Raw genomic sequence first — 23,686 nt, forward strand, 5'->3', positions numbered from 1 at the left:
AGCGTCGGAAAATTCGAAAAAAAAACGTTTCCGAGTAAAAAATTGACATTCGACAAATAAGCTAACAATATATGTTTTTTTTCGATTTTCTTTCTCTTTTTTCATAATCATGTGTTTTAGGAGGTTTTTGTTCTCAAAAACTTGTTTTCGAATTGAAAACTTGATTTCCATTGATTTTCAGTTTGAAAAGTGTTGTGGCGTGAACTAGCAATGGCCTAGCCTAGTGAACGTTCAACCCTGAGGTCCCACGTGGCAAGAAGATCTGCCTATATAAGATGAAGCGAACTCTTAGTCGTTGATTCTCACCATGTAAATAAATGGTTTTATAAGTCCCTTCTCCCGCCACCAGAGGACATAACAAAAAGTTTTGATTTCTGTCCAGAAAAACTCATAATTTGTCATTTTTCAGTCCTCGCACCCACTTCGGCACCATCGACGTCGGCCTCGGTTCCCCCGGTATGACTTCCGGCGCGGCGATTAAAGATCTGATGACAAAAGCGTTGGCGACAACAGTATTGGAGCATCTGAAGGAGACGGTGCTCCATGATAAAATTGATAGTACGGACTATCAGAGAACTAAGATGGATATCGAAGATGAGATCGCCCGCGAGTCCCTCATATCGTATTTGGAGAATTTGGATAGTAGCCACCCGGATTCTGGAGCACCGGACGGTGGTCCGTCAACGTCTTCTGCAGTTGCGACGTCTTCTAGAGCGTAAGCGGCTGCTCCTGAATCGGACCTTCATGAAGAATCTATTGGCGACGCAGAGCTTGAGTAAAAATGATCGAAAAACTGGAAAAATTGTCAAAAGTTTGGACTTTGGAACAAAATCGGCCAAAAAGATCTTTCTCTTACTTTCTGGAATATGGTGTAAGTTTGGCAGACATTTACCAAATTTATGATTTTGTGATTTAAGTGATTTCCCCAGCTTTCTTGTCAAAATTAAGACTTTTGGGGTTGTTTTTCATACAAAAATGTCATTTTCAGCTCATCCGACCCGAATCTCTAAAAATCTGACTAATCATCGAGTGCACCATCGTCATCATCGTCGAAAAAGAATCGAGTACAAGAAGAAGAACCTGTCAACAAGAAATGTGAGGGAGAAAACGATAATTTTTGGATGTTTTGAGCTGAAATTGGTCTGGATAAATCTGAAGTTTCTTAGAGACCAAATTTCTGTTTGAAGCAAATATTTTTTGTAGATATAGACTTATTTTCGGTCACCTCAACCTCAATTTCGATAATTTGATAGGTTTTGTCATTTTTAGAGAAATTTACAGTGAATCTTTGAAAATCCATTTTTCTCCATTTTTACTAATAAATTTCTCATCTACAGATGCGACATCATCGTCGTAAGGATAAGCACCACCACTCTCACCACCGGTCAGCCTACTCGCCTCCTCTCGTTTGAATCTCAAGTCGACGTCATCTGAGAATGTGGAAAATGGAGGAATACACGTTGACTACAACACGAATGGCGAGTATCGGCAGGAGAATATGCATAACTATGCGGTAGGTTTTGAAATTCATAGAAAATAGAGGGCTTTGACCTAAACATTGCTGAAGAATGAGATTTTTGAGCTTAAAATAGTCCTAGTTCTTTTCACAATGCTCTGTAACGAGGAGTTGACTCAAAAACTGCAATTTTCGCTCAAAAACTTCCTTCGGTCTGTCTTAAACCGCGCCAGAGGCTCCCCACTCTTTTTTTTGCTGTCAAAAACGCGTCAACGACACACCAGATGTGCATCTGCAAAAAAAAGCGCCGGAATTGCACCAGTTGTGTATCCAGCTAAAGCACGTCAAAGACTTCCCAGCCACTGGCTTTCCGGTAAAAAACGCGTCAAAGGCACCCCTCAAAAATTTAGGCCGCTGGGGTGCCTGTGAAGCGTTTTGAGCTGAACTGTGACTATCTGGGGCACATTAGAAGTGTTCAAAATCTATCTGAGGCACCTTCGTCGCGCTTTCCTTGTCGAAAAATCTGATTTGGGTCAGAACTGACTATAGTTAGCGAGTTATAGAGCGTTTTTTCTGCTTTTTTTGCTACAAATCAATCAATTTTTTGCAGTTGAAATGTGAATTTGTGAATCGTCTGGCGCGCCGCGAACTCGTCATCAAAGAGATAGTCAACGATAGAGTCTGAGCAATAGCCTAACAAATCCACAGATGTTATGGGATGCACGGACCGATCGGATACTCTATATGGATTATATGCTGAAAAAGCGAGAGCATTTCGATCATACTTGTCACGGGCCGGTCCCGCTAAAAAATCTTCCGGCCCGTTCGGCCCGTCAAAATATTGAAAAAAAAAGTTTCGTCGTTTTCCCATTGTTTGGTCGGTTACTACTTTATGGCAAACATATTATTGATTAGAAATTATAAAAAGACAACAAGTGAAAACGGAAATTGTCAAAATAATAAAAAGAATCAGAACTAGATTGAAAGACAACGAAAGAAACACGCAGAAAAAACGATTAAAATAACAAATTAGCCCAGTTATCATGGCAATATTTTTTTTGCGGTAATTCAAAAATTAATTTCCAAGACTTTCAATTCTATTTTTCAGAAATAATTTTTTGCTCCGGGCCCTGCGGGCCGGCCCGTGATTTTACAAGTATGATTTCAATGAACTCATTACAGAAGACTAGGAAAACTATATTTGATGGAATAAGCAGGACCATATTCATTGGGATGTTGAGTTGCAAGCCACATCCGAAATGTTCGATTCGCATGGCCTGTCGAGGACTATGAGTATAGTGATGGTAAGCTTGGAAATAGAAGAAAATTGAGCCACAACTCGTAAACATGGAGCAAAGTTGACCCAAAAACAATAAGAATCCGCTGAAATTGACGGTTTTTGCCCAAAAAGACAATTTTAAGCTCTAAAACATTTGAAAATGAGATTTTAAAAGTTGAAAATCGATAAAAATTACATTTTCAAGCTTAAAAACAAGTTTTTACCCAGAAAACCGTCGAAAACTACCAAATACTCCTTATGGTCCAACACTTCCATTTGATGGCCTAGAAGTCTATATTTCTGAAAAACTAGACCGCAAGTGGTGTTCCATCGTTTTTCGATTTTAGCAATAAAACAGTGTTTTTATATCAAAATAACCAGTTTTCCACAAAAAATCACTATTTTCAGAACCCATAAGTGTTTTACTCCCACGTCCAGAACCCGGAGCATCTGGATCATCAGGTGGGAACTCTGGAGAAGCCGTTACTTCTTCCTTGTCGTCCACTCCCCCGTCTCCCCAACAGATCCAACCTAATTCCCCTCATCGATTGAGTTATCATCGTACGGTTCACAATAACGCTGGTGGTTAAAAATGTAAGATTTTCAAGCTGAAAATTGGAAAAAATGAAACTTTTAGCTAGTGAACAAGTTTTTCGGGCCAAATAATCAGAGTTTATTCCTAAAACGTCGGAAAACACTTAAAATATTCCATGGCCTAACTTTCCCATTAGGTGGCCTAGAAATCCAATTCTCCTGGAAAACTAGTCCCTGAACCCAATTTTGTCGGTTTTCTCCCATCTCAAACTGAAAAAACGTGTAAAAAATGGCCGTGGCCTAAATGATCGTATTTTCGGAAAACTAGTCCCCGGCAGGTTGTTTATAGGTTTTGTTGTTTTTGACTCTAAAAACGTCTCTTTATGCCGAAAACCCGTTTTTTTTTTCGCCGAAAAAGACGTTTTTAGAGAAAATGTGTCAAAAGTGTGCCAGGTAGCAATTCTGAGAAAACAAGAAAAATGTTTGTATAGACTGCTCTCTAAATGATACTACAAAAGTTTTTCAAAGAGCGCCAATGACTTCTCAGATCGCTTTCCACATGCAAAAACGTATCAAAGGTGCACTAGATAGCTCTGAGATCCACTAGAAACGCGTTGAAGGTGCGCTAGTTAGCAAAGAAATTCACTGAAAATGCGCCAGAAAGCAATTCCTTAGAATAATCAAACAGTGTGGGTTATTTTGTCTAGTCTTCATGAATAACCCTCCAGTAAACGTTCTCATTTGCAGTTATCCAACTTCATGGCATCATCTGGTAGTGGATAAGAAGAAAAAACATTAAAAAGGACAGTTATGAAATTAAGGATGTTGGCAAGAAGAAGCAGTTTAAGGCGGTCGTTTATATTAACAACAGCAGATTGAAATAGTGACAACTATCACTTCCGGCAGCGAAGAAATGAGCAGAAAGAAGAAATAAGCAGAAGAAAAGCGAAGGCACATAACTTTGTGATAGCGAAAAATGTGATACCTTTATGTTATTCGGTGTCCATCGTTTCCAGTGTCATGCCATGCATTCTGGAGCATGATTTTTATGATTTGATGAATGATTCTTCTGAAGCACTTATTATTCTCTGGTCGAAAAGGTGAGTTTCTCCTGAAGGCTGTTAGCTAGGTGTTCAGTCAAATCGCTGGTGTACCGTAGTTACACCGATTAACTGACAATTGAGCTTGATGTCTGGAGATCTTTTATTATTTTTCCATCAATTTTATGAGAACACGCTTTCACTGTCGTTTGGCAGAAAGCTGTTGAATGTGGTAATGCAGGGATATGGAAACACTTTTGAATAAACCAACTCATTTGTAATAGATTTTTTTTGTGCACACTTGTCAAAAATCGGGCCGACCCGGCTCGACCCGTCGGCCCGGTCTGTTTTTTTACAAAAAATTTCCAAGAAAAACGTCAAAATTTCAAAAAATTTTCAAAAAAATTTTCAAAACGGGCCAAGCGGGCCCGGCCCGTGACAAGTCTGGTTTTGTGGAAAAGACTGAGGCAAATTTCTTTAAAACATTTTGACTGATACATTCTGAGAGGTAATTCAAAATTTGACTATCATCATTCTGCTTTTTACATAGACACGTGAAACAATATATTTTAACGGCCAACCCTATTTCATGTTTCTCTTATCATGATAGTAGCACTATATTTACATGATAAGAGCAGAGCAACCAAATTTTGCCCCCTCTCCCCTTTTTATTTCGTTTCGACAACTCATTCTTTCGTCTCGCTATCTTCTTTTCCTCCTTGCTTCCCCCCCCCCCCTTTCTCTCTTTTTCACGTGAAGAACAGAGGAAGAGACGAGGCACCAAAGAGTACATCTCCCCGTCCCCTATATGTTCGTCTCTATACGAAGAGAACCCCCTCTCTTCCATTCGTGAATTCGCAAATTGTCTGGCGCGCCTTGGACTCGTCATAAAAAAGATTGTCGACGATGAAGCCTGTATGTTACGAGCGATTTACAAAGATCAGAAGATGCACGGACAGATTCGGACACTCTATGGATTATATGCGGAAAAATCATAAGAGTTTAAAGTAGTTCTTCACGGAAGGCTACGAAAACTACATTTAACGAAAAAAGAAGGACAATATTTATGGAAATCATGTTGTTGCAAGTCACATCTGAGATGTTCGCACGGCCTGTTGAGGTCCATCAATATAGGTAAGGGCTTGGAAATTAAATAAAATAAGCCCAAAGTTGTAAACGTAGAGCAAAATTGACTCAAAAACAATAAACATCTCTTTTTACGGTTTTAGTCCAAATAGTCAATTTTTTAGCTCTATAACACTCAAAAAATAGCAATTTCAAAACACACAAAAACAGGAAAATTGATTAAAATCACATTTTTCAAAGTTAGAAACGAGTTTTCACCCCAAAAACTGTCGAAAACCATCTGAAACTCCCCATGACCTAACGTTTCCATTTGGTGGGCTCGAAATCCAACTCTCTCCGAAAACTAGTCCTTGATCCCGATTTCGACAATTTTTTTCCATTTTGAACTAAAAAAGTGCAGAAAATAACCGTGGCTTAACTTTTCACTTAGTGGCCTAGATAATCGAATTCTTGGAAAACTACTCCTCGAGAGGGTTTTCGCGGATAAGGTTGGTCAGAAATTACCCATGGCCTCACTCTTATGGCCTAGGAGTCCAGTTTTTGAGAAAACTAGTCGCCGGTCTCGATTGAGAAGATTTTGGCCAATTTAGAGATCAAAAATAACCAAAAATACATTTTTTTAATGATTTTCTCAATTAAACAGTGTTTTTAAATCAAAACAACAAAGTTTCCATCGAAAACCACTATTTTCGGAACCCAAAAGTGTTCTTCTCCCACATTCTGACGAATTGGTAAATTTCGGATTTTTTCTGTGCCATTCTAGTTGTAATACTCCGTCAATTAGTAGTTTCCCCCTCACCATATTCCGATTTTCAAGTTTTGGTTTTTGCTCTCTTGTTTTATTGTCATGAATCATCTTCCCTTTTTCCTTTCTCTCAAATATTGAAAACTCGAAAAATATGTAAATTTAACGACCATGTTAATGGAGCCACACTCCTCCTTTCTTTCCTTTCAGAACAGCGAATCATTCGTGCCCGCATTCGACCTGCAATGTGGTTGCATATTCTTTTCCTTTCTCTGATTTTCACCTATTCGTCCTGTTTTGATTATGGACTTGATCCAAATCACGACTATCTTGACGGTCCAAGAGAATATGACGACCATGCTGTTTTGTGTCAACTAAATGTGAGTTGTAAATGAAAACTTCAAATCTCGAAAAGTTTTTTCTAAAGATTTCGAAAATCTATATTTTAGGAGACAGTTAGCTAAGAAAAACGTTTTTTCATCAAAAATTTCAAAAAATTTAAGATCGAAAATTTGAAAACTCTCCAAAATCCGAGATCAAAGTACATGACTAATTTCAGGGTACTTTCAAAATAGAGCTCTATTTCAATGGAACTCTGATCCACTGTCGATCCCCTCCAATGACCTGCACTGTGGCACCACATGAGTTGTTCAGCTTCTACCGCCAAAATGTCATATGTCGTGAACCGAGAGACAATCTGTTTTATGATATCCGGGTACGTTTCAAAACTTTTTCCAGAACTCAAGAGAAAATGTTTTCAGAAGGAGTGCACTCAGGAATACGGCTACAAACGTCCTCATTTTTGCAATAGAGACCACCGAATGTGTACAACGTTTTTGTTTTTCTGCTACTCAAAGATAAACTTTAAACCAACCTTCTATTTCGGTAAGCCCGATTCTTCTTTAACAAAAAAAACATATAATTTCAGCCTTACTCATTGGATTCCTGACTGTTGGCTACCTTCTACAAATCACCTTCTGCCTTATCGACCGTTATTATCACACACAATCATATGACATCCCTCCGAGGTGAATAGTTTCAGATTTTACTCTGTAAAAACCTTCAGAATTTCAGCAAATCACCACTGAAACGTTCTGGTGCGCATTACCGTAAGAAGAGAGACGACGACACCACTCCACTTCGCAACCGTTACTTCCCAACGCCTGAAACATCAGTTTAATTCTTGTTTGCTGTGAATAAAGTTACCTTGCATGTGAACAATAGCAGACAAGTTCAACCGTGGAATATGAATAAGAAGAATTTTCGCAAAAAAACCGCTGGAATTAGCCAAGAAACAATGAAATTCTCTGTGTGCATGGGTCTGGCGTGCCTTCTCCGCCTTTCTAGATTTTGTCCATCTGTTGGCAAATAAAGCTCTAATTTTAAACGAATTAGTCCGAAACACTTGAAACTATTGCAGAATTGTTGAGAAACAGGCGCGCCTCAGGCGATGTTTTGAACTTTGGTGGGGATGGCTCGAATTAAGCAAATATAGACGCAGAAGAACTGATATTAACCTTAAAACCGTCGAATAAACACAACACTAGTTGTTGAAGGAAGCGGACACATTCGTTTTCGACGAAACGTCTTTTTCTTCAATTTCTAATTTTTGAACGGAGAATTTAAAAACTAAAATCATACTTGCAACGGGTCGGCCCGGCTAAAAAATTTGAACTGAAATTTTGAACGAAAATTTGAAATTTTTTGAAATTTTTCCCAATAATGTCGAATTTTTGACTATTATTCAGAATTCAATCAAAAAATAGTTATGCATCAAAAATTGAAATTGTTGATGTAGAATTTCAAAAAAATTCAAAAAATTTGGTAAAAAATAGGTATCTTTTTTTGAAGCAGGGGCTTCGGGCCGGGCCGGGCCTGCTTTCAGTAAAAAAAACATTCATGACTTTTTTTGCAGAAAAAGATGAGAAACTTCACTTTCAACAAAACTTCTGAAAACCTTTTTTGTGACGAAATTTCAAGAATTTATTGGTTTTCTTATTTTTTCCCTGTGAAAACTTTCAAAACAGGCTTCGCCGTCCTTCGGCCTTCCTCCTCACATTACACTTTTTCACAAAGTCAGTTTATCTTTTTTGCACTCCAAATGCACAACACTATTTTTTGAAGGAAGCGGACGCATTCGTTTTTTATCTCTTTATCTTTTTTAACGGATGCTTGCCTCCTCGAGCCCTTTTTTTCAATTTATTTGTTATTTAGTTTCTCTTCTCATTTAATTACACTGCAGTAGCCTTTTTGCCCTATATCTTCAATTTCCCTCCCATTTTTGTAAAGAAAGAAGAAAACTTTTTGAGAAAGCGAGTGCGTCAGAGTCCCCAAAAAATAACTGCAGTGTAATTGAAAGAGAAGGGAAGAAAAACCAAATAACCAAGAAATAGAAGAAAAGTGCTTGCGGAAACAAGCATCCGTTAAAAAAATAAAGGGATAGAAGAGGACGATTCTTCAAAAACGAATGCGTCCCCTTCCTTCAAAAAATAGTATTGTGTAATTGGAGTGCAAAAAGAGAAACTGAACCAGTGAGAAAGTGTAATGTGATGAAAAGAGCCAAAGAACAGCGAGGCCAGTTTTAAAAATTGTGTTGAGGGAAAAAATAATTATGCATAGACATGCACTCCTATTTCAATACAGCTTTTTTTCTTATCCGTTATTCCCATTCGTTCGCAAGAACCGTCGAAGACTTTTTTCAAACCCTTTTTGAATAGCTCTTCATCACCAGAATTCCTTTTAAAAGCTCCATCAAAAAAGAGGGAAGGGAGCATTTTGTATTCAAAAAGTTTTTTATTCATTTTTTTGAAGGAAAAGGAAGAAATATGTGAGTTTCGGCATCAGATAATAAAATTGAAAACAAGAACAAAATCCTTCTGAATATCTGTACTCAAAGAGCCTTTCGAAGTTATTAAAAACAAAACCCTTTCTGAAAACGTTCCCCTTTCAAGAAAAAGTATTCGACTCTCACATATTTTTCCCAATCCCTTTAAAAAATTGAATGAGAAACTTTTTGAATAAGAGATGCATCCCCCGTTTCGAATGGAGTCTCTGAAAAAAAGAAAGAAAAAAAAGACTGCTAATGGACAGCTATTCCCAAGGGATAGGAAAAATTCGGCCTCATTGAAAATGGAGCACTTGTCCATGCATTAAACATGAGTGCTCTGCAAAAAAAAACTCTTTTTTTATGGCGATGTTTCTGGGCAGCTATTCCGAAGGGAAAGGAAAAAAGTCGTCGATAATTTCTGCGAACGAATGAAAAAACAGATAGGGAAAAGCCTCATAGGAGTACATGTCTATGCATAAAACATGACCTCTGTGAGAAATCGAGTCCCCGAACGAGATCAAAAAATGGTTAGGAAAAAGAGTGCTTGTTTTAGAGAAAAATAGCAGAGTACTGATGAGAAAACTGAAAAAGAATGAAAGTTTTGATACGAAAATAACGTTTCAAATGTGAGAAGCAAAGACCAGGTGAAACAGTTAAAACTAATAAACAAATTCAAAACCTTTTTACGCAGAATTCTGAAAACAAAAAGGTAAAATAAATCAGTTTTTCGCAATTCATAGTTTTTATTGTTAAACGTAAAAACAAAAAAAAACAGAAGTAATTTACTAATTACCATATCTGTTGGCTTAAAAGTTGTGATATTTCAAAAAGTGTCCCGTTTTCAATGATTACCACCCAACATAAACCATTTGTGAAATAAATAGAGCTAAACAAAACTTCAAAAAAACCATTTCCAAAACGATTTTGCTCTCAAGCCGAAACAATCCAGGTGGTTTGAGTAATTTCATCGTATTCAAGTAGAACACGCAATCCAAAAAGTTGTCAACTACAAAAAAAGTATTAGAGTCAGTCAAGAGCTATTGCATGGTATTAAACAATTTTGCTGCTTTCGGTTGAAAAGCCAAACTTTGAAAGTGTGTCTCGGTGTCAATAATTATTTTCCTATTTAATTTTCATATGGCCTATACAGATCAAGAGTAGCACTTCATTTTTGAAGTTGACCACTTTTTCAAACGAGGACTCTCTGAAAAGTTACAGTTTCAGGTTGCCTTCGTTTCTCTTTTTTTCTTCATAACATGTTCGCATTTTTTTCAGCCTCCTCGTCGATTTTGCGTGTTCCTTGATGTTTTAATGCTCCGAGCGACATCAAAGCTTTCCTACGGTAGCTCCGCCCAGTTTTGTAGGATTGGTAGACTCCGCCTCTGTGAACCAAGCAGGTTTCATGCTTCATTCAGTCTTCACTAATGCTTCTGGCTGCTTGGCCGGACAAATCGAACATTTTTATTACCTTTTTTCAAACGTTTTATCCTCCAATACTTGAGTTTCAATACCATAATCAATGAGAAACTTTATAGGATGAAGCTCCAACTTCTTCTTCTTGCTCTTGCTCTTCTGATTGAGCCGGTGCACCCGAACCGTGCCAAAGCCATTGAATCCAACAACCGTGTATTTAAAAAACCAGATGGAGCGCAGAAAGCCGAGTTTTTGGGAAGTCTTAGTTGCCCTCTCAAAGTTGTTTGGTGTGTTCAACTGATGTACATTGAAGAAGACATCCAGTAAGACCTACCCTCTGTATTTCACACAAAAAAAGTTAAAAATCTTTCAGCATTCACAACGTAGTTAAACATCTTCCATTCGTTTGCTCGAATGGGTCACGTACACTGACAAACTACGCCTTCTTGGACTATTACGGAACGGATTCTCTTACATTTGATGTGAGTGCCTTATTTAAACACTAATCTTTTGCATTTCTCTCAAATTTTAGGATTCATTTGAGCCAGCAGTTATACTTTGGCATGACTGCTCGAAAAACAATAACACATATCGCTACCACCACAAACATTGGAGACAATCTCACCATTTCAAGTAAGGCAACATAATACATTTAATTAAAGCATATAATTCCTATTTAGTTGTACTTCATACAAGTATGATCTCAATCTCTTTGAGTTGGGAGAAGCCACTGACCTCGACGACGTGTACAACAAGCGGTGGAACGAAAGAAACAGAAGGAGGACGATTTACGGCAAGACGGTTTGGGCACCACCTGGATTCTACGAGATGCCTGCACCATGGGGAATGTCGCCAGCCAAATTTCCAACGGAACGATGTCTCAAAATGGATTCAGATATAAGAGTCCGACGTCAAACGTACGAAACTGCTCTCAAGAATGATTCTTATGGTTCCTCTACTTCTGATGTTTCCGAAAACTTTTCTTCCCCTGGAACCTCTCCAACCCCGGCCAACTCAACCACCCCCTTCTGATATTGTTGGTTTGCAGAAACTCTGATCCCCCCGCTGACCTGAAACTTACCTTCCCTTCACATTTTTCATCGTTTTTCTTGCTGGACTGCTTCCACTTCTGTTAATGATTCTTCCTGCTACAAGCTTTTTTATTCCTGCGTATTTTTATTCTGTCTTCGAATAAATTTCGCTTTGTTGATAATTCATTGATGTCTTAATTCACATCGTTCACATTTAAACTGGTTACGGTACTAAAAATCATTTTACAGGGTTCAAGTCTATTTTAGTCAACGACCTGTAAGCGGTAAAGGATTTCGCCAAATCCTTGCATGGAGAAAAAAAGTTCAACTATTTAGAAAAGCGGACGGAACTCCAGAAGAACGACTTCTCATTCCGGTCATCTCCGGTAGAAATAGAAAGGGTTCAAAGACCTAGAGAGACGTCTTTTTTCGTAGGAACAAAAACCTTTGTTTTCTGTCAAATAAATAGGTGGCAAAAGATGAATAAAAAAAGCTACTACAGCACGACACTTCAATTATTCGAACATCCAATTTCTTGGTTATCTGGTTTCTCTTCTCTTTTCTTTCAATTACACTACAGTTTTTTGGGGATTCAGACGCATTCGCTTTCTCAGAAACGTTTTCTTCATTCTTTTTGAAAGTGAGACGGAAATGAAAGAAAGAGGGCACAAAGGCGACTACTGTAGTGCATTTGAAGGAGAAGAGAAACCAATAACCAAGAAATTGAAGAACAGCGCTTGAGGAAGCAAGCTTCCGCTTCAAAAAAAAAATGAAAGAAGAAGACTTTTTTTAAACGAATGCGTCCCCTTCTTTCAAAAAATAGTGTTGTGTATTCTGAGTGAAAAAGATAAACTGAACTGGTGAGCAAGTGTAATGTGATGAGAAGAGCCAAAGAACAGCAAAGTCTGTTTTGAACATTGTTCGGAGGGAATAAATAAGAAAACCGACTTTTAAAAGAAACATTTAATGCTCGAAAGTTGCCGATTACTGTTTGAAATCAAGATCTCAAAAAATAAAAAATAAACCACAAAACAGTGCGAAACAATGAATTGATACAGAAAACAAAAAAAATTCAATTGATTACAAAAACGAGAATAACCATCAGTCATGCTAGAGATACAGTACCGCTCAAAAGGTTCAACGTGAGATGTTTTCAGTGAAAAATGGCCAACTTTGATAGTCTATATCGGAGTCACCTAATTGTCCGAAAAGTTTTATTTTGATTGGGTTGGACAGGCAAAAATAGCACATCATTTTTATAGTTAGTCGTTGTTTTGTAGGGACACTATGATGAAAGGTAATCTGTTTTCTTGTTCCTTTACCCATTTCAGAAATACGGACGTCCAAATGACGGTGACTCGAAAACACTGAGAGAGTTCGGAGATGAGAGATGCAGAGCGTTTTTATGAAATTGAAAGGGAGAAATAATGCAGTATGTTCTTTAATTCAAAACAGAACTATTTTTTTTACATCTTTAAATCATTCAAGAAATGAGGAAATGTTATGATTTTATCGGAAAATCGATTAGAAAAATTGAAATCTAAAAAACTTAAAGGTTTGTATCATAACCATCAGTTGGGTAAAATTAAAGTTTTGATTGTTGTTTTGTAGAACAAGTCTAGTGCTTCATTTCGATAGTTGTTAGTTTTCTTGTTGCTTTACCCATTTCAGAAATGCGGAAGCCCGAAAGACGGTGACCCGTATACACTGAGAGAGTTAGGAGATGAGAGAAGCAGAGCGTTTTCATGAAATTGAAAGGGAGAAGTGATACTGTAACTACTTGAGATCAAAACGGATAAGTATTTTTTGTTTCTATCGCAAAATCATTCAAAAATGTAAATATTTTTTTGTCTAACCACAAAATTGCCGAGAAAATAGGAAAACTAAAAAAACGTGAACGTTTGTACCATAACCATCTGTTGAAGAAAATTATAATTGTGATTGTTGTTTTGTAGAGCAAGTCTAGTGCTTTATTTCAATAGTTGAAAGTTTTCTCGTTTCTTTACCCACTTCAGAGATACGGGCATCCGAAAGACGGTGACTTGACTGAGAATGAAAACTTTTTGTTGCTCCCCAGTCTCTATTTCGTGCGGACGCAACTCGGATGTATCTGATGTTCCACTGCAAATCAAATGTCGGTGTGTGGTGTGGGCGGTTGACGGTGTATCCGTACGGTATGTGAGTTTTGGGAATGATGAAGGCGACAATCAATGATAATTATGAAGGTTTAGCATAAATAACAACGTTATGAGGAACGAGAAGTTTTGTGTAATTGAAGTCACGGAAGAATTCATTTATGTATGAGTGTTATGAAGAAGGAGACGGATTATCAGTAATGAAAAATTAAACAAATCCATTAACCAACTCATAAGACTAAAATTCAGAACAAAATATGTTGATTAAGCTCGGGGTTTTGTGTTATCAAATTTCAGATAAGGAGCAATGAAGTCTTAAAAAAATTCTAAATTTGTTCAAATTTTTCGATTTATTAGTCACAATCTGATTTTTTGCCATAATACATGTTTTAAAGTTCTATTTACTCTTTCTGTCTGAAAACTAACCTTTTTTGAAAACTAAGCTACCGCACGAAAAATTATGTCTTCTAACTTTCACCTTGAGATTTTTTAGATTTACGGAGCCAATAATTGCAAACTAGCTAAAATTTCCAATAAATAGTCCGAAAATGTTCTCAAAAACATCGTGAATTTAATTGTTAATGATAATATTTTATTATTCTTCTATTAAGAACAGCATATTGTGTTCTCCTCAGTAGATTAGAAAGAAAAATCAGAGCAACTCTTCTTCTGTTTGATCCCCCATCAGATTCCGCCATTTGTTTACTTTCAGGTTTCAATCAACCTGTTCATTTTGTTTACTCTTCGCTTGGTAGTGAAAGTGCGCCCCACGGAGCGTATTCATTGGAGGGCAGGAACTGACTCTTTCAAACATCATTTTATCATGTATTCTCCTCTTTGAGCGACTCGTTTGTTGCTCTACCCCAAATTTTTTTAGTTTTCCTTTTGAGAACTGTTGATTTTATTTGAATTCTAAATGGTGAGTAAAAAGAAATGAAAAAAAAAGTTAAATTTCGCAATGTTAGCATTAAATACCAACTTTCTCATAGTTTCCGATGTTTTTGAGTAGATTTTCGTACTATTTAATGGAAATGCTAGCTATTTTGCAATTACTCGGCTGGGTAGGCCTACGAAATCTGAAGCTAAAAGCTATACTTGTTAAGTTTTTGTGCGGTACGCTAGTTAAAAAAAGTTAATTTTTAGACGAAAAACATAGATAGAATTTTATAATATGGATATAATTAAATAAATTACTAGCACACTTTTAACTTTCTGAGTTTTTCAGTTCTAATTTAAGCCGTTTTCAGTCAGTACTTGTTTAAACCACTAACATTTCAAATATGGCAGAAAATCAAACCAAAATTGTGACTAATCAGAAGGAAAACTTGACAATATTCAGAATTTTTAAATAATAACTGTCACAAAAGATTATCACTTTTTTATGTGGAGGTTTATAATTTTCTAATAGATCTGCTACGCAACGTCAAGTTTTATAGGCTTGTTTGCATGGCCATGTCGAGGCTCAGGTGAAACGACCGAAGGTCGCCGCAATAGGATCATTGGAGTCTGTGAAATGGAAATTGAGGTGAGTAATCTTAGCTTGAAGTTTTTAGGGCGATTTTCTATTTGTAATTCCGGTTAGGTTTTTTTTAATGATCGTCATGAATTTTTTGAAAGCTACTCGGCTAAAGCCCCTGCAAAAGTATACAAACTTTGGCCGTTTTCTATTAAAGTTGTCCAATTTGGAGAGCGTGTCATGGTTATTCTGATAGTCATTTCTAGCAGGTTTTTAATGAATTAAGCAAATTAAAAGTGGAACTCCATTTTTGTAGTTGACAACTTTTTTGTCCGGACACTCCCAAGAGAGTTATGATTATTTTGAGACGACAGCATCGCACTATTTTGCTATTTTGCTCTGAAATTGGCCGATTTGAGATGGAAATTACTTTGTCGATATGAAACTTGCTAGGAAGTGACAGTACAAAAAAGTTCTAAACTACAAAAAAGTAGCTTTACTCTTGATTTGTATGATTCATCAAAAACTTACTGGGTGTTACAATCAGAAATACCATGACACATTCTCAAAGTTAGACGATTTTCACTGAAAACGGCCAAAGTTCGTATATTTTTGTACGGCACTGTATGCATTAAGAAAAAACATTGTTTTTTATCCACTGTCGTCAAAACACGAAAAAGTTGAGTTAAAATTCATTCATAGCACTTAAAAACCGGAAGGCTAAGTGTTCACGACTCAACCTAAATATACGTTTGAGTCATAATTTAATTTATTTTATAAGAACCAACTTTACTCTTTGGTTTCTACTGTGATAGTTGTCTTACTGTAGGTTACAGCAACGCAAATTTTGTGTCAAGTGATCGAAAATTCTGAAAAGATCAAGATTCTGAAAAGTCAAGATTTTCCAATCTTTCGGACATCCACACACCCGGAAATTCATTAAAAGATTATCATAATCCCTTCTAGCCACAGTAATCCATATATGTTGTTTTCAGTTCCTCTCCCCCTGGAGTCCAACATGAAAGAAGCGATCGCTGATGTCCAATCCGCCCTGGAAATCAAAACTGGAGTCTGCCGAATCCTTCTTCACAAATACAAATGGAACAAGGACTCACTCTTCGACAAGTTCAATGAGCACCCGGAGACAACAGCCTTCCTGATTGATGCGCAAGTCATCCCAAAGCCGTCTCCAACTCCATTCCCAGATGTCCTCAACGTTCCACAAGAATGCGTTGTGAGCTCACGGATAAGCTCTCGGGACTCGCCTGCAACCACAAGGAGTGCTTCGAATGCTGGAAATCATATTTGACGGAGAAAATCGTTGGAGGAAGACAATGCGAAATCGAATGCATGGATTCAAAGTGCAAATTGCTGATTGAGGACAAAACAATGATCTGTTACATCACGGATTCGACAGTGGTGGCGATGTATGAGAAGCTGACGATCAACAACTATGTATGTGGCCATGAATCGATATTTGATAAATTTTTAAAAACTCTTTATCTTTATTTGTAGATATTTCTAAATAAACATTTTGTAACTCAAAGACGCTCGTTTTCAAAAATAAACGCAGCAGCACTGAACATTCCTTTCAGAGCATGCAAGAGAAAGAAGTATTTCACAACGCTATTTTTCACAATTATCGTTTATGAGATTTTTAAATTTTTTAAAACCACCGTGGAGGTGTGTTGTTAGATGGACCGTAGAAGGGCAACGATAGGGATAGATGTTCAGGTGGGAAAAGAAGGAGCAGTTATGGAGTCTGAGCAGCTGATGTCGTGGAAGAATCGAAGTATTCAAGACAGTAGACAAGTGGACTTTTGTTGAAGAAAGATAGGTGTTGTGGCGTGAACTGACATGGCCTAGCCTAGTGATCGCCTAACCCCGATGTCATACGTGGCAAGAAGATCTACCTATATAAGCGTAGAGAACTAATAGTCTTCCGTTATTCCTTATGTAATAAATAGTTATTTATATGTACTCCACTCTCCTGCCACCCAAGAACATAACAATATTTTTCTCCACTTCTTTTTTTTGCACAATTGAATTATAATCTATTTTGTGTTATCACGATCCCTGACAGACGTCTTGTTTTTCGGTCTGTTTGGTCTATTTTAGTCTAAAACTAGCGAAATTCGAAAAGCGCATCAAAATTGCGAATTCAAATTCAATCTATAACAGTCACTTAACCTTAACCTTTTAAGATCCCGGATGAAACACTTTTTGTTCAAACTTTTACTGTAGGCATCAAAAACCACAAAACAGTGTTATTCACATCGAGGCCACCGCTCACGCCCATAAACTATTTTTATTGCACCCTTGCCCGTGCGGTCTTAATTGAATCAGAAAAGACTATATAAGACGCACTCTCCGAGTCGATCGAGCATCGATCAACTGACCATAGGCACACGAAAAAAGTTGACCATCTCCGATTTGCCTATAATTTTGATCAAAGATAGTATCAAGTGTCTTCAGCAAATTGAGGTACTTTTTGGCCGGGTCCGTCACCTAGGTACCTAGGAAAATCAAAAAATCGATATTTTTCGAAAATTTTTCCTGAAGTAGTTAGGTATGAAATCTCAACGGGAAAGTATTGTAGACACTATTTTAAGCATTTTTTGTGTTTAGAAAAAAATTCCAGCTCAACACCTTCATTGTGAAAATTTTCAAAATGTGTGGAATTTTAGGGTTTTTTTCATGAAATCGTTTTTATCTCGGCAGTGACCCTAGAAGACGAGGGTTTTTATTTGAAATTCAGAATCTACATAAAATTTGGTATTGGAAACATGCTGTCCCTACTCGTATCCCGAGGACCGAAGTACGGTTTTCTTGGGAAGTAAGTGAGTCAGTAGCGATCAGGTTCAACTGAATGTGTCCTAAGTCGCGCTGTATTTCTCTCGGAAATGTTTTATTTTGCTTCAAATTTATTTTTTTGTTTATTTTTTTTATTGTTCAATCATTTATCTCCTGTTTTTAGCCATTCTCACAATAATTTATTTTTATTTTTTGATTAAAATTTATGATTTTATTTCAATTTCTTCGAACTCAAAAATTGGCTCAAAACTCTTCAGTGTTGCGTTATAAAATTCATCCTCAATTGTCCAGAACATTTCGCTCTTCAAAAAGGATATCCATTCGCTATCGTCGTGTTCATCTTCGATGTCGACTGCGGCCGGGTTTTCATGTTGATTCTCTCTGCGTCTTCTGTGCGGGGATGGTCTTTTCCACCATCGTTTTTGACGATTTTGCGGCGTTTCCTGAGGTTGTCTTTTTTCTGATTCTCTGTAGAAGAATCCTGCGATTTGTCGAACATCCAAAATCTCTTCTTCCAAAAACCTTCTTGACCCATCATGTTTTCCCTCCGTACGCATTTTTCTCGCATCAGTAAATGGGTTCAGTGGCCTGCCAGTGTTGAATCCTACATCGAAACATTCTATTAGAAATTTTTTGACGTCCTCTCCAAATGCTTTGCGTGTTCTCTTCTCTGGCAAGCCCCATCCTTGTTTTACATGTTTGTCCTCTTTTGTCTCCTTCAGTTCTTTTAAAGCATTTTCAATAGCTGGAAACGTTCTTGATTCGTTTACATCTTCTAAACGTCGAGCGAAAAGATTCAAAGCGAAATCTCTCTCAGTCATTCTTTCCGGTGCGATTTTATGCTGAGCTTTCAGAATATGTTTTTCTAAGTTGAAATGCTTCAAAAATGTTGACGAGCAGCCAGGTTCTGGACAAGAGTACAATTCGCCAACATTTTTTTCTGGAACATCATCCTCGATTGTTTCAGAGACAGTATCAGGTTCATCCACGCATGAATTTGTTTTAGTACAATGTGAGTAGTACCAAAATTTTGTTTGTTTTCCTGTCAGCACAGCGTTTCTTTCTGCTTTTTTCGATAAAATATTTGATGCAACAAAACCGGTTCCTTCAAATTTGAATGTCCCTTTGATTGGTTTCAAGGCCGATTTTTCAAGCAAGATGCCACTTCCGATACTGCCATATCGACGACCTTTGATACCATTTGATTCAACAACGAAATGATTCAAATTGGTAATTCCTGTCCACTCTGTCTTGCCCGAACCTTTGCCAGGTGTTACTGATCCATGATAGACTGAGACTCCGTTCAAAGGATTTTCTTTCAACGCTGTGAAAAAATCATCAGACGTTGGTATATTACTTCCTTTATCCACATGATTTCGGGCTTTGTTCTTCACTCTATTCGCGTCTCGATCACTGGCGCTTTTTTCGTTCTGAGCCTCCGAAAAGGTAAAAGAATCGAACACAACTCCAGTGGTTGAATTCAGCTAATGCAATGAGCCGATAGTAGCAGCACCATGATAACAACCTGCAAAATCTACCTACTAAAATATTGCAGATTATAATATTTTTACCTGCGTTGTCCGACCTCAAAGATATCTTCTTAATCCCAACTTTCTTCAGCTCTGCAGCAAAATGGGCGATTGTTAGCACGACCAAAGTACTGTCCTGAAAAAATATAATCTTTGTTTCCGACGTTAATAGTTTACTGTCATGTGACACACCTGATTCACCGACCCAGAATAAATGTGGACAAAACTATGTTGAACAAGTTGATCTCCTATTTTAGTTTATCTCCTATGATCTCCTATGATTTTATCTCCTATGATAGCGAATGGATATCCTTTTTGAAGAGCGAAATGTTCTGGACAATTGAGGATGAATTTTATAACGCAACACTGAAGAGTTTTGAGCCAATTTTTGAGTTTGAAGAAATTGAAATAAAATCATAAATTTTAATCAAAAAATAAAAATAAATTATTGTGAGAATGGTTAAAAACAGGAGATAAATGATTGAACAATAAAAAAAATAAACAAAAAAATAAATTTGAAGCAAAATAAAACATTTCCGAGAGAAATACAGCGCGACTTAGGACACATTCAGTTGAACCTGATCGCTACTGACTCACTTACTTCCCAAGAAAACCGTACTTCGGTCCTCGGGATACGAGTAGGGACAGCATGTTTCCAATACCAAATTTTATGTAGATTCCGAATTTCAAATAAAAACTCTCGTCTTCTATAGTCACTGCCGAGATAAAAACGATTTCATGAAAAAAACCCTAAAATTCCACACATTTTGAAAATTTTCACAATGAAGGTGTTGAGCTGGAATTTTTTTCTAAACACAAAAAATGCTTAAAATAGTGTCTACAATACTTTCCCGTTGAGATTTCATACCTAACTACTTCAGGAAAAATTTTCGAAAAATATCGATTTTTTGATTTTCCTAGGTACCTAGGTGACGGACCCGGCCAAAAAGTACCTCAATTTGCTGAAGACACTTGATACTATCTTTGATCGAAATTATAGGCAAATCGGAGATGGTCAACTTTTTTCGTGTGCCTACGGGTGATCAAACGAGTCAGAGAGTGCGTCATAAACCCCTCTCCTTCGTCAGTTTCCATCACTTTTTTGCTCTGGTAGAACTTCTTCTATTGTGCCGAACGTGAAGAATGTTGATATTCCGTTTTCTTGCTATTTCTATTTTTTTAACTTCGATGATCCAATCGGATCCAATCGACATGGAGATGTTCATCCGTTGTGATCCATCTATCCCATTCTGGTGTGCTGAATTCCGCATCTACGAAATGGATCTTATGTAAGTTTAATTCTCCTTTTCCCATAATTTTATAACACTTTTTTCAGTCTAGACGAGTTAATCCTAGGAATGACATTCTGCACTCATAAACGTGAAAGAAACTTCTTATTTACAAATAAGACTCTGGGGGGTGACGAAAGAACTAATGTATGTGAGATTCTAAATTTACAAAAAAAATAGAAACTTTATATTTTCAGCACTATGAATTCAATTACATGATCGAACACAATTGCACGAGTTCGGGTTCTACGCGTTGCCTGTTTGATGGAAACAACGAGGTCAGCGTAAGCGTCTCTAGACGGTGAGTACAATATCGTTGTTCTATTGAAACCCCTTATTGAATATTTCCAGGCACTACGTGGAATTCCATCAGGCGTTATTCAATCGCGGGGATGATAATGATCATTGTCACTTCTGAAAAATGGGTAAATAGAAACTGTGTTGCGAAGTTTGAATTAATGTTTTATCACAATTACTTGTTTTCTTTAGAATGCACTTTTGAGAGCCAGTTGAGATGCGTAGTAATTTTTAACTTTCAGACATTTTTAATTTCAGCCATGACAGAAAAAAGATGAATTCAATCGGACAATTGGCAAAAAAGTCAGTTTCAGAGCCACTAGTCGCCACGTATATTTCTTACCCTTCTCTCTCTGTCTAGTCTCCTTTTCTATCTCTGTCCACCCCCTCTCTCCATTTCCTCTCCGTCACTCTCACTCATTTTTCTGCGTCGCGTGCCGCGCAACACTATTTTCCTTCTTTCCTCTCATCTGGGCGGGTCATGTTGAGATGAATGAGTTTTTGTATATTAAATGTAAGGTATTTTTGAAGTAAACAAATGAAAAATGCAAAAATACAACAGAAGCATATTGACAGTAACTTCTCATAAAACAATACATAATCCTACAATTTCGAACAACACCTGAGCATGTTAGACGCACTAAAAATGTCCAGTTTTTTCTATTTTTTCTACGATTCTGTAGTTAGAGTTGAAAATGATACCTTTTTAAGGCTATGTTACAGAAGTGGGTGAGGAAACTTGAGAAAGTACATAAATCCTGTTCGAAATAAATACACTGTCATCTTCTAAAAATACTAATTCAAAAAGTGAGTTTTTCGACAGAGCGTGCGGAAACTTCGCGAAAATTGCGCGTCTGCATTGCATTTTTATTGTCCTGCCTCTTTTGAACCCCCGGTCGTATGAATCTTATCAATAGTGGTTCAAATGAGAGTAATTAAAAAATTTAGAAGAAAAATATTATCAGTTCACAAAGTTCTGCCGCAGGATTTTAAAGGCGCATCTATTTATTGGAAACCTCGCAAAATGGTCTCGTAGCAGAAAAATATCAAATGTCGTATTTTCGAGCTTTGCAGGCCTGAAAAGAACTGCAAATCGTGATTTCAGCTTTGCGACCATTTCGACCAGACTACATGCGCCTTTAAAACCCTGCGGCAAAATTTTATGAATTTATGATATAATTAATGACGTCCGTCAGTCGATTTGACGCGAACTTGGAATCTTGAGACGCTGGTACGGAGGTTTCCTGACTTGATTGTATTACTCTCCGATTCCTGTAAATGAAATCATTAGAATTTCTATGATGACTTGAAGAAAATAGTAAACTACTTTGAACTCAGAGTCATTGTCAATGGTAGTGAGCCAGAATGGCGATCTGCGAGCATCATTACACTTGATAAATGCAGTGGCACGGAAGGCTTTTAGGCACAATCCTGGAGAAGAGAGCCAGTACGATTTTTCATTTTTGAAGACGTAAGTTGCAGATTGAAATCGCAGAACAAGCATGACAAGGTGAAGATTCTTTGGAGGAAGGATCCAGCGCTTCCTGGAATTCAAACATAAGAAAAATATGTACAGCAGGTAGTAAACCTACCAAAGTCTTGATTTAACCGTCCCAAAGCTTGGTTTGACCCTCAGGACATCTTTGCACCTCTGTAATTTCAGAGTGCTTGAAAAAAACCAATCCGCCTCTGTCAGCTGGTTCGGCGGCTCCTGGTGCTCCTAGAAAAGAGTCTCATGGTTGTCTCATGAATTTTTTCTCTCCTGACACGACAAGGTTCTGTGGCCCAAGTGGTCCTAATGGCTTTTCACGTTTTTTAATTCACGTTTTTCTGGAATTCAGTTGCTTTCTGTGCATTCTGTCCGACCGGCGTCTCATGATCTAGTTTTTAGCTGAAATACCAGAAAAATGAGAAAATTAGATTTTTTACGCAAAGTATGATTTAAAAAACCCGATTTTTCACCTGGAACTGTGATTGATCTCAGCGGGCAAGGTGCAAAATTGAATTTTCCAGCAGGAATATCGGATTTTTTCACTAAAAGTTGTGTTTTTCTAGCAAAAAAAGAAAATTTGAAGCGAATTTCGGTTGAAAACATCGTTTTTTTATCTGAAAACTGGTTTCGGCCGAAAAACTCAAATTTCAATCAAATATTTATGAAACAAAAAGTGTTACCTTCAATCCTGGGAATCCTGAAAGATTGTTCTGTCCTGGGCTTCCTGTGGATTACTTGAGAACTGGGAGTCCATCACGTTCAGGAAGTTCTTTTCCCTTTTATCCACCTGTAGCTGGCCCGGCTTCTTCTTTCTCTCCTGGAAATCAGTTGAGTCCGCGGTAACTGATAAGGCGAGCCTGGGCTGCAATAGTGGATGTTCTCCACTCCCAGGGTTCCTCTTAGCCAGGGCTGTCGGATCCGAGGATCTACTAGCACAAGACCGAGTTACCCGCCTGGTGCCTCGCGGCCTTCCCGTCTGTCATCAACTACACAGTCTCAAGAAGGGGAAACCTGTCCCAACCCATATTGTCAGGACAGTATGATGGTGACTGGATGCCCTGGATGTCCTGGATTTCCTGGTGGTCCAGGATATCCTGGTCCTGGATATCCTGGTCCTGGATATCCTGGTCTTGGATATCCTGCGTGTATTGAATGTCCTGGATATCCCGGTGTTCCTAGATATCCTGCGCGTCCTGGATATCCCCGTGGTCCTGGATATCCTGGTGGTCCTGGATTTCCTGGATATTCTGCGTGTCCTGGATG

General features: G+C 37.7%; 6 protein-coding genes across 6 annotated transcripts; 5 read left to right on the top strand and 1 right to left on the bottom strand.

Moving 5' to 3' along the window:
• Nucleotides 1-458: 458 nt before the first annotated feature.
• Nucleotides 459-1,434, top strand: GCK72_022491 (uncharacterized protein; the record flags this gene model as incomplete). Its single annotated transcript, XM_053734860.1, has 2 exons — nt 459-715; nt 1,338-1,434. 2 exons carry the CDS (start codon nt 459-461, stop codon nt 1,432-1,434), a joined length of 354 nt encoding a protein of 117 aa, XP_053578426.1.
• A 4,951-nt stretch (nt 1,435-6,385) lies between these two features.
• GCK72_022492 (uncharacterized protein) lies at nt 6,386-7,320 on the top strand (the record flags this gene model as incomplete). Its single annotated transcript, XM_003096498.2, has 5 exons — nt 6,386-6,520; nt 6,700-6,855; nt 6,902-7,025; nt 7,069-7,168; nt 7,215-7,320. The coding sequence occupies 5 exons, from the start codon at nt 6,386-6,388 to the stop codon at nt 7,318-7,320; spliced, it is 621 nt and encodes a 206-aa protein (XP_003096546.2).
• A 3,183-nt stretch (nt 7,321-10,503) lies between these two features.
• Nucleotides 10,504-11,412, top strand: GCK72_022493 (uncharacterized protein; the record flags this gene model as incomplete). The annotated part of the gene is made up of 4 exons (XM_003096492.2): nt 10,504-10,703; nt 10,754-10,862; nt 10,913-11,013; nt 11,061-11,412. 4 exons carry the CDS (start codon nt 10,504-10,506, stop codon nt 11,410-11,412), a joined length of 762 nt encoding a protein of 253 aa, XP_003096540.2.
• Nucleotides 11,413-16,020: 4,608 nt separating this feature from the next.
• GCK72_022494 (uncharacterized protein) lies at nt 16,021-16,311 on the top strand (the record flags this gene model as incomplete). Its single annotated transcript, XM_053734861.1, has 1 exon — nt 16,021-16,311. One exon carries the CDS (start codon nt 16,021-16,023, stop codon nt 16,309-16,311), a length of 291 nt encoding a protein of 96 aa, XP_053578427.1.
• A 4,222-nt stretch (nt 16,312-20,533) lies between these two features.
• Nucleotides 20,534-21,052, top strand: GCK72_022495 (uncharacterized protein; the record flags this gene model as incomplete). The annotated part of the gene is made up of 4 exons (XM_003096489.2): nt 20,534-20,634; nt 20,682-20,781; nt 20,832-20,935; nt 20,986-21,052. 4 exons carry the CDS (start codon nt 20,534-20,536, stop codon nt 21,050-21,052), a joined length of 372 nt encoding a protein of 123 aa, XP_003096537.2.
• A 1,058-nt stretch (nt 21,053-22,110) lies between these two features.
• On the bottom strand, nt 22,111-23,177 carry GCK72_022496 (uncharacterized protein; the record flags this gene model as incomplete). Its single annotated transcript, XM_053734862.1, has 5 exons — nt 22,111-22,203; nt 22,259-22,475; nt 22,524-22,651; nt 23,104-23,111; nt 23,159-23,177. 5 exons carry the CDS (start codon nt 23,175-23,177, stop codon nt 22,111-22,113), a joined length of 465 nt encoding a protein of 154 aa, XP_053578428.1.
• Between the last annotated feature and the right edge of the window lie 509 nt (nt 23,178-23,686).

This window comes from Caenorhabditis remanei, chromosome X (genome assembly GCF_010183535.1).
Source record: "Caenorhabditis remanei strain PX506 chromosome X, whole genome shotgun sequence".
Classification (NCBI taxonomy): Eukaryota; Metazoa; Nematoda; class Chromadorea; order Rhabditida; family Rhabditidae; genus Caenorhabditis; species Caenorhabditis remanei.